This window comes from Mesocricetus auratus, unplaced genomic scaffold (assembly GCF_017639785.1).
Source record: "Mesocricetus auratus isolate SY011 unplaced genomic scaffold, BCM_Maur_2.0 Super-Scaffold_100010, whole genome shotgun sequence".
In the NCBI taxonomy this organism is placed as follows: domain Eukaryota; kingdom Metazoa; phylum Chordata; class Mammalia; order Rodentia; family Cricetidae; genus Mesocricetus; species Mesocricetus auratus.
Genome location: NW_024429194.1, coordinates 47676597 through 47694363, shown reverse-complemented (window position 1 = coordinate 47694363; position 17767 = coordinate 47676597). Strand labels below are relative to the sequence as shown.

Genomic DNA, 17767 nt, shown 5'->3' with positions numbered 1-17767 from the left:
GCAGTTAGCAGTCCCCAGCTGATTTCTGAATGGTGTCTATTAGCCAGGTGGAATCCCACCAAGACAGACACAGACTAGGGACAGATGTTAAAGTTAAAGAACTTGGGGAAACTTTTATATTTGGAACCTCCAGGACCTGGTGGTTGAGGGAGGGAAGGAGTCCCAAAACCATGGGGGAGCGGCTTTCACCTTATGGAGCAGGCAGGTGGGGAAACTGTTGATTGACAGGTTTACTCATGATCCATTAATATCAGCATTGTTTGCAGTCTGTACTGAAATCCTCATTGTAGAAAAAGTAGCTAACAGGTGCTTATAAAACAGCTGGAGTAGACTCATATGTTTGAGTCATAGCAAAAGCTATGCTATGGCTTTGGGTTAAAAAGCATGAACATTCTGTATTGTCCAGAGGGCTGGATATAGATTGGGCTTATGTTTTTAGCATGATGAGAAGCATCTTCAAATCTATGTTTAGAAGACAACCAAAGGAAATTAAAATCTTGAGATTGTGACTTGATAATAGTAATCAGTGCTTTACCATCTTACCAGAACTCTGTTAATCAATGTTAACTCTGAACCTTAGAAATCTTAGTATAATAATAGTCTAGAGTAACTTGCATTTATATCCTAAATTGTTTTTCTTAGATTTTTGTAATTTATTTAAATGTTTTTTATATCCTTAGACCTTTAATAACTTGTATTTATTTTAGAATATTTTCTTTTTTTTTGTTTTTTTTTTTTTTGTTTTTACGAGACAGGGTTTCTCTGTATTGTTTCGGAGGCTATCGGTCTAGCCTGGCCTTCAACTCACAGAGATCCGCCTGCCTCTGCCTCCCGAGTGCTGGGATTAAAGGCGTGCGCCACCACCGCCTGGCTAGAATATTTTCTTAAGCTGTCAGAACTTATATACATCTAAAATCTTTTTTAATCAATTATTTACCATGAGACATAAGTAGTTGATTATTGAGAGCAGTCATTGCAAAACAAGTTCCTTTAAATATAGTATAAGTTGTTGGCCGTGGTGACACATACTTTTAATTCCAGTGCCTAGGAAGCCAGAGGCAGGCAGATCTCTGAGTTCGAGGCCATCCTGGTCTACAGAGCAAGTTCCAGGACAGCCAAGGCTACACAGAGAAACCCTGTCTTGATAAAAAACAAACAAAAAATTACAGAGACTTACTGGCTGCCTGGATGATCACCCTAGTAGGCTCCAGGAGTAGTGTTGCTGGGGGCAAAGGTCAGTTTTTGACAGTCACACAGGACAGTGTAGGCCTTAAGGCTGCCAGACTCTAAGGTCTGAGAGATTTCCCTGTGGAGAAGGAACTTGGGACAGTTGTCTCCACTATGACTTAGGCATTGTAGGGCAGTCAACCCAACAGTATTCACAGTTTGTGCAGTGCCTTGGCTGCAGACGAGGCACAGGGCAGTGTTTTCCAGTGGTAAGTGTCACAGTCCAGGTCTGTGCCCATTGTCGTCTTTGGAGACCTTATTGCTGCTAGCACTTGGCATCTCTGTCTATCATAGGAAGGGTTTTTGTTTTGTTTTTTAAATTAAACATTTTAAGCAGATCTCTGAAAAGTTTTGAGGACCATCTATTCAGTATACCTGATTTAAGTAAACTTTGTTTTTAGTTATTTGCTTTAGGCTAAATTCCAAAAAACATGCATAGGAGACTAAATGAAGCTTATTTCTGTAAATAAATTCCATTTGTACACAGCATGACTACAAGCATGTTCTGAACATATTAGAGAATTTGGTCATTTATAAAGGTGACTATTAACCCACGTTTTAGCAGTCTATATATAACAAATTAGTCGCTTTTTATAAGATTGGGATTCAAGCTTAGTTTTAAATTGATTAGCATTTTAATTTAATATTAACCCTTAGAAACATTGAACTTGTTTTAGACAGGGTGTGCTGTGTGCCCAGTAGAATTTGAAAGGAAACAGTAACCATTGATATGTCTAGCAGTAAGAACCCGTCCTTAGCTTTTGCTTAATTTTCCTCCAATAACCAGCACCTGCACATCCAGGTATCTTGACTTTTATACTGTCATGTAGTTTTGTAGAGCCAGCAACAGGCTTGCACACATTACCAAAGTCAGCATCTTTGTTCCAAGGAAATATGGAGCATAAGATGCTATCTTTGCTCTACATATCCCTGTGGGACCAGCACTTCTGAAATCCTCATTCCCCTTCTTTTTACTTTCTGTTGTTTCTCCATCTTCTTCCTACTGTTGGACTGTGGAGCCCTTTTTAGCTCCCTTTTTTTCTTTCTTTTTTGGTTTTTTGAGACAGGGTTTCTCTGTGGCTTTGGAGGCTGTCCTGAGAATCTCTTTGTAGACCAGGCTGGCCTTGAACTCACAGAGATCCACCTGCGTCTGCCTCCAAAGTGCTGGGATTAAAGGCGTGCGCCACCAACGCCAGTCTTCTTAGCCCTTTTTATCTAGAACCTTAGTGTAGGAGCCTGCTTCTATGAGGACCTTTTAAGTTATCCATTGGCTCTTCAGTTGATGAAAATCACATTCATATTTGTAGATCTCTAAGGCTACCAAAAAATCATTTCATGTAACATTCTGGCAGCAAAAGTCCTTTTGACATGAAAATAACAAAGAAGAAGTAACCCTTGGTAGAGGCAGAAGCTTCCTGGGCACAGTGACAGATTTTCCTTGGCCTGTGTGCTTTACCAGAAAGAAACGAGGTTTTGTGGCCCTAATTCTTTAGCTTTTTTAAAAATCTTTTATCTACAGTAACATAGATTTTTGCTATCTTTGTCCAGGACCCTGGCTGTATCCTATACCATGACATTAAACCTCTGCTACTTCTTCTAAGTTATGTATTAATCAGAAGACACAACAGGAATGCTGGTCCCTGCTAGTGAGTGTCAGGTTGACATCAAGATCTGACCAGAGATGCAAGCAGCCCTAAACCTGGGGGTGCCTGAGCTAGTTTTTCCCCACGAGACAGTTTCTGTTATCTCTTCTCTTCGTTCTGCTTTTGGCAGCATTTTTGTCTTGACTTTCTTAAAATGATTTTTAAAGACTTAGTTCTCTATTTAAAGTGTAGACTAGAATTGACAAAATTATTAGAAGATTTTTTGCATAGATTAAATGAAAGCATCTTTGACTTGATAAATGCAGATGCAGTGAACTTGGGACATTTAAGGATAAGCCCTTGGTTTATTCCATGACATTTGAGATAAAGTTGATACCCAGAAGACCTATTAGTTTCTTTTTTAGAGAAGGTGTAGTTATAGGCCATTATCCAAGTTATATACACAGTATCTTATAGTAAATTACTTTAAAATGTATAGATTTTAAAGTATCAACCCTTGTTAAGTAAGTTTTAAGTCTTTTGTCATAGACTTTATAAATCTTTAGTCATACCTAATAAATTTATAAATCTTAAGGTATAGAAAGTTCATATAATAGTTTTATAAATCTTGAGATTAAATTTGTATTTTAGCAAAAGTCTTAGAAAGTCAAGTGAAGCCAGCAGTCTTTTTCTTTTTGGCTGCTTTGTTTTGCTCTCTTTCTTGTCATAACATCAACTGGCTCACCTGCCTTAGACAGAAAACTTTTAAAAAAGAAGCAGGAACCATAACCCAATTCCATAGCTAGCTTTTCATTAAGCAGAATAGCATAAAACAGTATTCTAGCATTATCATATCTAAAAGACATCTGAATCCCTGCTAAATTGAATTCAGTGACCAGAACAGTCTCAGAACAGAGAAGACAGCCGTGGCAAGTGGCCAAAGCCGCAGCAGCACTGCTTAGTCTCCCCTTTTGGGGTCATGGTGGATTTATGCACAACTGGGGACTAGGAATCAGGAAGGAGGGTAATGGAGGAGGTTACACTTTCTAGGAGTTTGTGGGGGAACTTCCAGTGGCAAAATAGATCCTAGAGACCGCCCCTGCTGCCTGCTAGTTCATCCATGTCCAGCTGCCCGCTCAGGCCATCTAGCCCTTGCTAGGAAATATGTGTGTTATTAACCTGATGATGCAAGACTTGTATTAAATAGAATCTGTATGTACCTAGAAATATATACAGACATTATATTTATAATGTTTAAGAAACTGACATTTCTGCATATGATAGTGCTTTTGAGATTTAGTAACTCTGCATAACCCTCCCTCCTTCCCTCCCTCCCTCCCTCCCTCCCTCCCTCCCTCCCTCCCTCCTTCCTTCCTTTCTGTTTCGTTTTTCGAGACATGGTTTCTCTGTAGCTTTGCTTTGGAGCTGTCATGGAACTCTGTAGACTAAGACTGGCCTGGAACTCATAGAGATCTACCTGCCTCTGCCTCCTGAGTGCTGGGATTAAAGGTGTGGACCACCACTGTCCAGCTTCAACATAATCAACTGGAATATAGATGACTCAGTGTTTTGATTACTGTTTTCTGTGTCTGTAATTAATGGCATTGCATTTCACCCATAGTAGAAGTAAATGAGAAAAGCGCATTCGAAGGATAATAATGAGATAGCCATTGAAACTGTGTTTGTAGCCAGGTATGGTGGCATATGCATGGAATCCCAGCACTTGGGAAGAGGAAGCAGGAGGATCAAGACTTGAAGGCTAGCCTTGGTGTGGTAGTTTGAATGAGGTGTCTCCCATAATCTCATGCCTTTGAATACTTTGTCTCCAGTTGATGACACTGATGGGGGGGTAGGTTTAGGAGCTGTGGCCTTCTGGAGAATGCATGTCACTGGGAATGGGCTTTGAGGCTTCAAAGTCATGTCATTCCCACTTTGCTCTCTGCTTCATGCTTGTAATAAAAGATGTAAGCTCTCAGCTCTTGTTCCTGTTGTCCTGTCACTGTGCTGTGCTCTACCACCATGGGCCCTTATCTCTCTAGAACTGCAAACTCGGCCATGATATTTTATCACAGCAATACAGAAGTAGTTAATACATTTCGGTAATGAGATCCTGGCTGAGAAAACAATAAATTGTATTTGTTACGTAAAGATTTTATATTAAGTATATTACATGGCTTGGCTTTCTTCTAGTTTCCTTCCTGTTGCTCTGATAAAAACTTTGACCAAAAACAACTTGATAAAAAAAAGTTTATCTGGGCTTAAGGTGAGAGGGAAGAGAGTGGGAAGGAGGGAGGGAGGATGAATATGGACAAAGAAACAGGCTGATCATAGTTCATTAAAACATAGAAAGCAGAACGTGTCTATAAGAGCTCAAAGCCTGCCCCCAGTGATATACTTCCTCCATAAAGGCTCACCTCCTAAAGATTCCCTTCTCAAACAGCACCACCTGCCGGGACCAGACACATGAGCCAGTGGAGGATAGTTCTCATTAAAATTAGCAGCACACTTGGCTTGGTTTGTAAATATCACGTAGTTTTTGTATTTGGTGGAGGTGCATTCCTTTAGAACCAAAAGTCATGGGGCAGAGGGTAGGTAGATCTTGTATGAATATGAGGCCAACCTGGTCTATAGAACAAGTTCCAGGACAGCCAGGGCTGTTACAAAGAAAAATTCTATCTCAAAAACCAAAACAAATTTTTTTGAAGCTCAATAAAGGATTCTAAATAAAAAATTGATTAATGGTAAAGGCAACAAAAGAATAAGTTAATTTTTTTTCTTTTTGGTTTTTTGAGACAGGGTTTCTCTGTGGCTTTGGAGGCTGTCCTGAGACTCTCTTTGTAGACCAGGCTGGCCTCGAACTCACAGAGATCCTCCTGCCTCTGCCTCCCGATTAAAGGCGTGCACCACCACTGCCAGGCAAGAATAAATTATTTTTAACCACAATTTAAATGCTGAGAACTCTGTTTGATTCTTGAGAAAATTCAAGATTAAGGATAGTGTTGAATATACTTCTGTTTCTCTTTAAAGGAAATTTATACATACATATGTGATATATATATATATCAATTAGATTTTGTAAATTGCTTTATAATTTCAGAGTATTAAGGGTGAATTTTATTGGTTCTTAATTAAGCAAGAATATGTTTATGCAGTGTGGGAAACACTCTAGTTCTATTTTTTCTCTTTTCAGATTGCAAAATTACGACAGCAATTGCAGAGAAGCAAACATAGCAGCCGTCATCATCGAGATAAAGAAAGACAGTCTCCATTTCATGGCAACCATGCAGCTATTAACCAGAGCCAGGTAAGAAAAGAAATTTCTTTTCCTGTAGATGCTTTCTAATTTTTTAGTGCAAGATGCCCGAAACTATGTTTGAAACAGTGGTTTAAGTCCTAAATTACAGCCTTCCTTCCGAACATCCTCCAGATTTAAAAAATGGTATCATCTAGGAGACATACTCAATTACACAATTTTTAAAAAGTGTCTTTATTTGTTTACTTTGGAACTTTTTTTTCCTCCCCCAGACAGGGTCTCTTTACATAGCCCCAACTGGCCTGAAACTCACTGTGTAGACCAGGCTGGCATCAAACTCACAGAGATCACTTGCCTCTGCCTCCCAAGTACTGGGATTAAAGGAGTGGCCATGCCCAGCTCCAGTTACACATTCTGATTTAACCCATTTTGCTGAAGCAAGATGCTCACAGAGGCTTAGCATTGGCCACAGAACAGACCTTTATCCTTTTTAAGTTTCAGTTACATCATCTGAAGATTGGGAATAATAATTCCTGTCTCAGTGTCTTCTGGAAGGGAAAACTAATTGCTTTGATCCGATGGAGGAGTAAGTGACTCACCCATAGAACTTTTCTCTGTCGGGATTTACATAGTTAGATAGAGTTCTTGGTATGAAGGGAGCAGGCTTATGTCACATTCTGTGATTGAATCTTTCAAATCTCCAAAGCAACTGTATTCAGTTTTCTGTCAGAACAGTAGGATAGTGACCCTGGAGGATAGAAGGAAACTAGAAGGCTAGTTCTGTGTCCCAGAAAACCTAAAATATTTACTGCTTTATAGAAAAAAGACTTTCTGTTTTGAGTTGATAAATTCTCATGATTGTTAATATGCATAGGTTGTGTGTAATAGAAAATAAGAGTAAAGAAATATTTTTTTCATATTTTTATTTAACTTTTTACACATGTCACTCTCAGTTCCTTCTCCCTCCCCTCCTCCCCATCCCCCAATCCTCCCAACCCCTCACTCCCAAGAAATATTTTTTAAAATAATTTTGAGCTTTGTAAGTTTATAGTTTGGTTTTAGTTTCTAGTAGCTTTTTCCCATTTATAACATTGCATTTAAAAAATATGATTGAGGGAAGTATGGCTTAAGAGAGTGTACTACTCTTGCAGAGGAATACCCAACTTGTAACTCCAGCTCTGGGGAATCCAATTCTTAAAGTCTTCCTATACTCACATGCGCGCGCGCACACACACACACACACACACACACACACACACACAATAATTAAATATAAGATAAATCTTAAAAATAGAAATTTTAGCTGGGTATATTGAGAGAAGTCTGTAATCTCTGTTTGGGAGGGTGAGATACAGTTATATGTAGCAGGAGAAACCGTTTCTCTAATTTTTTCCTGCCTGTCCTAGAAACTCACTTCATAGACCAGGCTGGCCTTGAACTCACAGAAATCTTCCTGCCTCTGCCTCCTTAGTGCTGGGACCAAAGGAATACACTACCACAGCCCAGTTAAAAGTTGAATTTTCTTTTTTTTTTTTTTTTTTTTTTTTTTTTTTGGTTTTTCGAGACAGGGTTTCCCTATGGCTTTGGAGGGTGTCCTGGAACTCGCTCTGTAGACCAGGCTGGCCTCGAACTCACAGAGATCCGCCTGCCTCTGCCTCCCGAGTGCTGGGATTAAAGGCGTGCGCCACCAACGCCCGGCAAAAGTTGAATTTTCTTAATGAAAATTACTAAGGGCTCAAAGTACAGCATCCTCCCAGACCTGACTGTCCTGAGTTCAGTTCTGTTTCCATGAGGTAGAAGACTAGAGTGGTGTGGACACACACAAACACACACCCTCTCCCTCTCCCTCTCCCTCTCCCTCTCCCCCTCCCTCTCCCTCTCCCTCTCCCCCTCCCCCTCCCTCTCCCTCTTCCTCCCCTCCCTCCTCCCCCTCCCCTCCCCATCCCCCTCCCCTCCCCCCTCTCTCAAGAATGAGTTTGGTGGTACACTTTAATTCCAGCACTTGGGACAAGAGAATATCTGAATTGGTAAGACAGCCAGGCCATCTAGGGAATTCAGACCACCCAGGATTACATAGTAAGACCTTGTCTCAAAAAACCACACTTACTTCCCCCCAAAAAAGAAAATTTATCTGGCTTGAGTCTTTATACTTGACAAATAAAATACCTGTTTGAGTTATCTTGTGTTTTAGCCAACCCCAAATCAGACACTTGATCTTGACGGTCATGTTAATATTTAATTGAAACTCTCAGGCTATAAGCATATTAAGTTACTGGTATGGTGTTGCTTATGTAGATTCTTTCTTTAGTGGAAAAAAGTACGTTATTGAGGCCATTCAAACATTTGAACAGTTTATTAAATACTTACCCTCTGATGGCATTGTAATACTCATTAGGAAAAGTGACAATAAACAAGTAATCTCTCATTTTTGAGGGATGTAAGTAAATAGTTAATTATGATACTGTACAGTGAGTATGTTGATAGGAAGAGGGCACCATGCCAGGGGTGAGCCATTCAGAAAGGCTTCTCAGAAACTGTTGTCTGGTACATCCCTGACATATATGTATTTAGTCCATTTTCTAGAAGTGGATAAAGTCATAGCCATAGTAGGGATAGTAGCAAAAAATTAGGAGAGGTAAACAGCAGGAAGGCCTGGAAGTCTTCACAGATTAGTTATTAGCATAGTGACTTCATCCTAGTTGTACCAAAGAATATTTTTTAATTTATTTTTTACATTCCAATCCCAGTTCCCCCTCCCTCCTCTCTCCTCCAAACATTTTTTTTAAGTTGAAATAAAGCTCATGATCTCAGATGCATTCTGTAGTGATATTATAGGCTTAGAATATATGATGAGTTTAGTAGAAGACAAGTATACAAGGTGGGAAGTCATTTAAAGAATAAGAAATTGTAATTACCCTCGGGTAATGTAGAAACTTGAATCTGGTTAGAAGGTGATAATAGTTGAGCTCTCTTGAACTGCTTACTAAATGACAGGATATGTCATTATTGGCAGTTAATCTTCATGTTATAATTTAATATTAGCTCTCACTTTATAGACTAGGAAATTGAGACCTTGAAAGGTCATATGAGGCAAGCTTGGGGTCTATCTAACCTAGACATTCTGACATGAGATTCTGAGTTTTTCACATTTTACTGGCTGATGACTGCCAATAGATAATGATGAGAGATGAATAAAAGATAAAGCCAATTTTAGCCTCTTAAGTATAGTTCTAAAAGCATATCAATCTGAAAATCCATACAGAAGTTATGTAGAAACAGGGCCCTAATACCAGTTCGACATTGGAGATGAGTGCTGTGCCCAGTCTTCATTGGAGAAACTTCTGATGGCAGTGGGCCACAACTAATGCAGACCCACAACTGCCAGTGTGCCCAGATTTACAGTGTTCAGCTTAACCAAGACAGCTATCATATACCCTCTAAGGCTCAGAGTACATTTTGGAAGAGGAGTTGGAGAGAATACAGGAATCAGGATGATGTCTACCAAAAAGATATCCTCTGGACATGACACAGATGTTGGGCTTCTGAACTCACCATATTGATTATCAGCATAAAGCCTGCATCATTGACATTTCCTTATGCAATGTGGAGGGGCCCATGAGGCTCCCCCATCTCACTGAGGCACTTTTGGCAATTGTTTGGGGAGGAAGGTGCAACATTTTCTTGAGTGGTACAGCCATTTATAAATTGCTTTTGCTTTAGTGTATAACCTGCCACTCATACTTGGGCAAAAAAAACAAAACAAAAAACAGAAAAACTCAGCCGGGCGGTGGTGGCTCACACCTTTAATCCCAGCACTCGGGAGGTAGAGGCAGGCAGATCTCTGTGAGTTCGAGGCTGGGCTGGACCGATAGCCTCCAAAACAATACAGAGAAACCCTGTCTCGAAAAACCAAAACCAAACCAAACCAAAACAAAACAAAACAAAAAAACAGAAAAACTCTGTGTCATACCCAAAAGAATCCATGTATGTAGGGATGGGGATTTGCTGAGTAGAAGGGTTTCAGCCGGGGAAGGAGGGTGGATGAGAATGGAGAAAATCTCACTGTTTGTCAGCTCTATTCAGCTAACTTCAATAGACTTCCTTTCCATGTTTCCAGATTTGTATGTCTTACCTCATTCTTACTCCTGCTTTTCTTCACTGGCTAAGTCTTAGTTTTTATCAGTGTTTTAGTTACTGTTTATTGCTGTGAAGAGACACACCATAGTGAAGGCAACTTTTAGGAAAGAAAACATTGAACTGGGGGCTGTCCTTAGAGAGTTAGTTCATGACCATCATGGTGGGAAGCAGACAGGCATGTCACTGGAGCAGTAGCTGAGAGAGAGCTTTACATCCCAATCTGAAGGCAGCAGGCAAAGAGACACTAGGCTTGGCATGGGTATTTGAAACCCCAAAGCCCACCACAGTGACATACCTCCTCCTCCAAGGCCACTCATCATAATTCTTTCCAGACACTTCCACCAGCTGGGGACCATGCATTTAAAGATATGAGGCATCTTCACTCAAACCACCACATACAGAATGTAATGTGAATAAAGTGGGCTACCTAATTAGAAACCCTGGTGGGCCAAATTATGGAAGTGTTTGCTTTGAGGAGAAAGACTAGGAAGATAGTAAGTACTTTTTATTTTTTCAAAGTACAGATCTGCTGAGAGAGATTTTACCATAACATAGTGAAGAATTTTTTAACATCTCTCAGATGTCCAAAGAACGGTCACCAGGAAGTGGTGGCTCATACGTTTAATCTTATATCTGAGGAGGCAAAGGAAGTCAGATCTCTGTTGAGGTCAAGACCTGCCTGGTCTACAGAGCTGGTTCCAGGACAGCCAGAACCACACAAAGAAACTTTCTCCAAAAACAGAAACAAAACAAAAATTTCAGCTAATCTGATAACTCATTTACTTATATTTGTGTATGCTGATTTATATGTAGAATTCACATTATTGCAGAAACCTCTGTTAGTTCCAGAAAACAAATCCTTGCTATTTGATTTCTTAAATTAGGAGGAGTGCCAGGATCAAAAAAAAATTCTTAAATTAGGAGTACCAGGCTCAAGATAGATAGATAGATAGATAGATAGATAGATAGATAGATAGATGGATAGATAGATAGATAGATAGAAATAAAAAGAAAAACAAAATTCCTTGAAGGACCCTTGAAATAGGTTATTTTTATTCTCTTCAGATATTTTAGAATGTAGTTTATATAAGGAGTGAAATCAAAGGACTACTGTCTTCTGTATCTTCAACAATAACAAGTCCTTCTCAGGTAGCTGGGTGAGTTACTTTTCTTCTAATCTTGTAGTGGCAGCTAGTTAAATTAAACTGCTAGTTAAAACCCTTTACTTACTTGTATCTTGGTGCAGAAGCCTTTGGAGAATGTCTTGCTCTTGCCTTCTCTTTTTCCTTCCTTTCCTTTGCTTGAGACAAATTAAACTTTTGATAGATCATTGCTGCTAAGGAGATCTGTTGAACTTCATCCCCTGCCTTGAGAAGTAGTACAGAGTATTAGCAAACCAGATGTGCATAGCCAGCCAGGGGGCTGCCAGTTTCCTTTATGTACCTTCTCAGCATGGTGTACCGGAAGTGCTTACTCTCTTTACCAAACAAGTTACTGATAATGCATCTTTAGGCTCTTCAACCCAGTCAGCATTTTACAGACACCATGATTCATTATCTTTCCTTTTCAGTCTCTGTTTCTCTAACTTAGTTATAAAAACAAATGCATACCTGAAAACCTAGTATAAAGTTTTTTGTTTTTTGTTGTATGACAACTAGATGAAGAAATTATGTTTAGGACTGAGTATCATCAGACTGGGAAAACTAACTCTTGTTTATAGTCTGTGTCCTAAGTCTTGAGATTGTTCTTGGCCTACTCTGTCACATTACTTTATCTTCTCATTATGCATGAAAGGAACCCCGTCACTGGACTGATGGCTGCATGATGACATGCTGTGTGTGTGTGCTGAATTCACTCTGGGCTAGTGAGTTGCAGGTCTCTTTTCTCTCTGTCACATCACTGTTTCCTGTCCCGTTTCTGTTCCCTTTACCTTCAGAAAGATTCTTTCCTCTGATGGCCCCTCGGAAGCAAAGTAGCGTTAGCTTTGTCTTTCTACTGCCTTATTCCTGAAACGCATATATCTGAGAGCTTTTAAAACCTTTATTTGGGGAAAAGGATGTTTGTTGGTTAAGAGTACCTGATGCCCTTTCAGAGGAGTGGAGTTCAGTTCCTGATCTTTTGGACTCTGGGGTACCTACACATATTATTTGTACCACACACATAATTTTTTTTTTAAAAAAGGTAAAACTAAATCTAAAAACAAAGACAAAAAATACACAAATTTTTGTTTGGTCTTGCTTTGGAATTTACACAGGGTGGAAAGGATATAGGACAGTGAGGATAGGCAAAAAGTCTTGAGATGTCAGTTAACAGTGCTTAGCTAGCCAGCTCCAGTGTCCAGCCTTCATACTGTCTCACTGCAGTTGCAGATAGAGAAGTGACAAGGCTGGAGAGATGGCTCAGTGGTTAAGAGCGTTTCCAGTTCAGGAGATTAGACACTGTCTACAGGCACCTGTGCACATATGGCATATACTCATATAGACACACACAAACAAATAAAAATCTTTTTAAGGAGTAAGGAGGTGAGGACCTGGGAGGGAGACTGAGGTAGGAGAGAAGAAGGTATACAGTGATAGCATGTGCTGCCTGCCAGCTTTGCTATCACTGGTGTTGGTGTATGGCTTGTGACAAGTGAGGAGACTAAGACTATGAGCATTAAAGTGTAAACAGAAAGCTAAGGAGCCCTTGAAACAGGGTGTTGGTTTGACTTGATGCTGCTTCATGGACTATAACAGGTCTGCAGGACATTTGGGATAGTTCTTAAATTTTTGTGTCCCATCCAGTGGTTGCACAGGAATTGAATCTAGGGTCTTGTGCCTGCTAGGTTTGTTCTACCACTGAGTTATGTCCCAGCCCTGTAAGAATATTGTGCATATAAGTATATGACCAAATGTAATCCTCTCTGCTTTCTCATTTAATTTTTCCCCAGTTACTGTATGGTTCAATCTCTCTCTCTCTCTCTCTCTCTCTCTCTCTCTCTCTCTCTCTCTCTCTCTCTCTCTCTCTCTCTCTCTCTCTCTCTCTCTCCCCCCTTTCCTTCCTACTCCCCCCCCTTTCCTCCTCCTACTAAAGATGTACTAAAGATCAAACACAGGCCTTATGCATGCTAGGCAAGCACTTTACCACCTAACTATTCTCATTTAAACAGCTCCAAATTACATATTTTAGCAGTTTTGACATTGGTGTGTATGAAGCCCAAGCCCAGAGCCTCACATGTGTTAGTTTAAATACTTACTTCCCACTTCTGTAAATGTTGACACATCCTACCTTCCATAGTGGAGTTGATTTCCCTCATGCTGTTCCTATTGTCTTATACCCTCTAGTTTTCTCTTTATGAGGCTGTCACATCATTGGAATCATACAGAATGTATCTTTTGAGATTGTCTTTATCCAGCAGTACTCTGTAAGTCGATTTGAGGACCTGTGTGGATCAACAGATCCTTTTTGTTACCAAATGGGGTTCTGTTTTATAGATTCACCCTAGCTTATTGACATTGTCTTCTTAAGCACATCTCAAACTTCGGGCATTACCTTTTTTATGTTTTTTTCATCAATGTGTTCATATTTAGTAAAGTGCCTTTGCAGATCTTGTGCCTGTTTAAGTTGGTCCATTCTTCTCACTGAATTTTGAGAGACTGTTATACAGGCTGAATAGAAGTCTTGTAGGATAAATGAGTTGTAAATATTTTCTCCCAGTTTTGACTTATCCATTCATTCTTTAAATGTCTCTCACAGAACCAAAAACAACTTTAAAAAAAAATTCTGGTCTGCCTTTAATCCCAGCACTCGGGAGGCAGAGACAGGCAGATCACTGTGAGTTCGAGACCAGCCTGGTCTACCGAGTGAGTTCCAGGACAGGCTCCAAAACAATACAGAGAAACCCTGTCTCGAAAAACCAAAAAAAAAAAAAAAAATTCTGGTCAACTTTAGTATGTCATGTTTTTCATTCACATGGGATCACTTTTAGTGTTATGTCTAAGATATTTTTGGATGGTTGGTTGGTTGGTTTTGGTTTTTTGAGATAGGGTTTCTCTGTATTGCTTTGGAGCCTGTCTTGTAACATGCTCTGTAGACCAGGCTGGTCTTGAACTCACAGAGATCTGCCTGCCTCTCCCTCCCAAGTGTTGGGACTAAAGGCATGAGCCACCAGCACTTGGCAATACTTCTGCTTTTTAAGGCAACTCAAATTAGAATGGCCTTATCTCTGCAGAGATTTCTTTTTTCTCTCTTTTACTATCTGTGAGAGTGAAAACTCCTTGAAAGGAGAAGACAAGGGTAGCAGCTCTAGGTATCTCTGAGATAATCTGAATTATCTAAGGTTAGTGAAGGACTTTCTGAGAACTTAAAAAATGTGGGGAATTGTTTTAGAAGGTAAAAAGTGAAAAATCAGATTTCTTATAATGTAGAGAAACCTGTTTTCAGTATTTGTGGATAGGTTGTTATGTTTGGTCGAATATTAAATTCAGCCCTGGTTCTGTAATTGTGTGTTAGCTGCACAAAGTCTTCTTTTTAAAAAATATAAAGTGAGGACATCACAATTGCCTGTTTCGTAGAACTTTTGTAAAATTAAACCAAACAATGTATATAAAGTGCTCAGAACAGGGGTGGGAGGTATAGAGTTTGCCTAGCATGCACCAGGCCTAGGGTTCAATCTGCAGCATAGTGGTGCGTGCCTGTAATCCTGTTACTTGGCAGGCTGAGGTAGGATGATTAGATATTTGAAGGTAGCCTGGAATATATTGGACAAAATAAATAAATGCTTAGAAGCATGCTTGGTATATAATAAAGTGTGAAATAGCTGATATTTAATTTAAAAAGCAAAATGTCAAGCCATATATATACATATATATACACACATACATATATTCACACATATTTATATGTTTATATATTTTATAAAATAAGCATATTATTTTGTGAAAAGTACTTATTAAAAATGAAGCATCAAGTCATATATATATATATATACATACACATACACATACACTTTGGGCGATAGATGACATAGGAGCAGTGGTGTGTAGGGAATTGGATGACCATGAGCCAATTCCCAGCTGGATCCCTAACAGAACCTGATGTACCATTCTCTAGTGTGATTTGCCCACTAGTGGGATTTGTCTGCTGTGGATCTCTTGGAACACCCTGGCATGAGTGTTTTGCTCCATAGAGAGTACTTTTCCAATCATGACCTGCTTTGATCACAGGTCTGTGGCCTACATAGTTAGTCTGTGTCTCCCAGTTATCCAGTAAAGTCTATGTGCGACATATATACACTAGAAATGTGTATATATGTATGTATAAATCTAATATTGTCTTCCCCCCCAGTATTAAATGTTTTTGGTCCTGTTGTTGAATTTATCAAAAGACTGATTTGGGGATTGGGTAGAAATACTGTAAATTAAACCTCTTACCTATTAGGCGAATACTTGTGAATACTTGTATCAACTGAGCTATATATCCTCAACCCCAAGAGTGACATGTCATATTATAAATAGTGTATGCTTAATTAATTATTGTTAATCACTGTTATCTTCCAGATTTTTAATACTGTGTACCATTGAGAAAATGAGTAATGTGTCATCTACAAATGATTTTTCAGGTTAAGAGATAATAAATTTAGGGTACTGGGGAGATGGACCCAGGGCGTAAGAGCACTCACTGATTGCTCTTTCAGAGAACACAGGTTCCATTCCCAACACCTACAAGGTGCCTCATAGCCATTGGTAACTCCAGTTCCAAAGAATCCATCATCTTCTTCTGGCTTCTGAGGGCAGTAGACACCCATGTAGTGCCTGCATAAAAATAGAACTAAATAAATCTTTAAAAAAGACTCAATTATAAAATAGGATACTTTGAAATTTTCAGAAAATCTATAAAACCAGCCAAGATTTTTTTGTGAGGTTGTAGTCTACAATATTAACTATAAACATACATCATATGTATAAACAGTGACTACTAGTTAGAAGATAAAAGTCAAGAAACCCTAGTTTACAGTAACAGCAACAATGACTACTTAATGAATAGGAACTTTTAAATATTAATTTTTTATTTGTAATTCATTTATCAAGACAGAGTCTCTGTATGACTCCCTGGCCAGTCTGAGCTGGAACTCACAGAGATTAAAGATTTGCAACATAGTGCCTGACATGAATAAGAACTTTGTGAAACATACTTGAGGAAAGTTTCATGTACTGCTAGAAAAACGATGTAAACTTGCAGAACTTTTAGCATCTTCCTCATGCTTGAGAGATGTGTTCATGTGGTGTTCCCTAATTTAATTTTCAAGCATAACACAGTGTCAATTAAAATACTGGTATTAGCAAGTGTTGCTGTGGCATTAGAAAGCTTGCTACTAAAGTCGATAGGGAAAAGCAGCATTTGTGTGTAACCAGGAAAACTGAATCGGGAAAACAGGATATTTAGGCCTACCAGGCATCAAAAGTTACTTTAAAGCTCAAAATTTAAACTGCAATGAGCAGTCATGCTGGTGCCGTACATCTTTAATCCTAACACTCAGTGGAGGACAGAAGCAACATCCTTGTGAGTTCAAGGGAAGCCTGCTCTACATAGTGAGTTCCAGACCAGCTGGGCGTTGGTGGCGCGCACCTTTAATGCCAGCACTCAGGAGGCAGAGGTAAGGGGATCTCTGTGAGTTTGAGACCAGCCTGCCTGTTCTACAGAGTGAGTGCCATGATAGGCTCTAAAGCTACACAGAGAAACCCTGTCTAGCCAGGCGGTGGTGGCGCACGCCTTTAATCCCAGCACTTGGGAGGCAGAGGTAAGGGGATCTCTGTGAGTTCGGGGCCAGGCTGGACTGACAGCATCCAAAACAATACAGAGAAACCCTTTCTCGTAAAACCCCAAAAAAAAAAAAAAAAAAAAAAAAAGAAACCCTGTCTCGGGGGAAAACAAACAAACAAACAAAAAAGAAAACACTGTTGGCAAACCATCTCAGTTACTGACATGAAGCAAACTTAAGAGCAGCTACCATGAGGACAGTCAGTGGCCACTTGGAGAAGATAGAATTTGACCTCATATAGAACAAAGACCTTCAATGATTGGGCATCTGCATGTAAACAAAGGAACTATTTATATAGAAAAAAAAATATTGGGTAAAATCTTTAGCGTTAGCACAGGGAAAGAAATTCTGGGACTAAAAACTCAGAATCAGCCATGACGTGGTGGTTCATGCCTTTAATCCCAGCACTTGGGAGGGAGGCAGAAGCAGGCAGATCTCTGAGTTTGAGGCAAGCCTGGTCTGCAGAGTGAGTTCCAGGATAGCCAGGAGTACACAGAGAAACCCTGTCTCAAAAAAAAGAAAAAGAAACAAAAACAAAAACTCAGGATTAGTATGAGATAAACCTAATAAACTTAATTGTTTTATGACTGAGAATGTCATAAGTGAAATAAAATAAGAAACAAAATATTCACAGCATATTGCACAAGACTGGTAAAAGTTTTAATACAAAGAACGAATGACTGAAAGCCATAGAAAGGAAAAAAGTCAGTTGATATCTAAGCATACTGAGTAATGAGAATTCAGGTAACCTTCTGTTTCTGGATTGTA

The 17767-nt window shown here is 39.4% G+C and overlaps 1 protein-coding gene across 1 annotated transcript in view; it reads left to right on the top strand.

The window, feature by feature from the left end:
- The window catches only part of Fam117b (family with sequence similarity 117 member B), a 79342-nt gene that overhangs the window by 42175 nt on the left and 19400 nt on the right, over nt 1-17767 (top strand). Inside the window, exon 4 of the mRNA XM_040753531.1 lies at nt 6001-6114. Coding sequence (XP_040609465.1) covers nt 6001-6114 — 114 coding nt within the window. The remainder of the gene's footprint in view (nt 1-6000; nt 6115-17767) is intronic.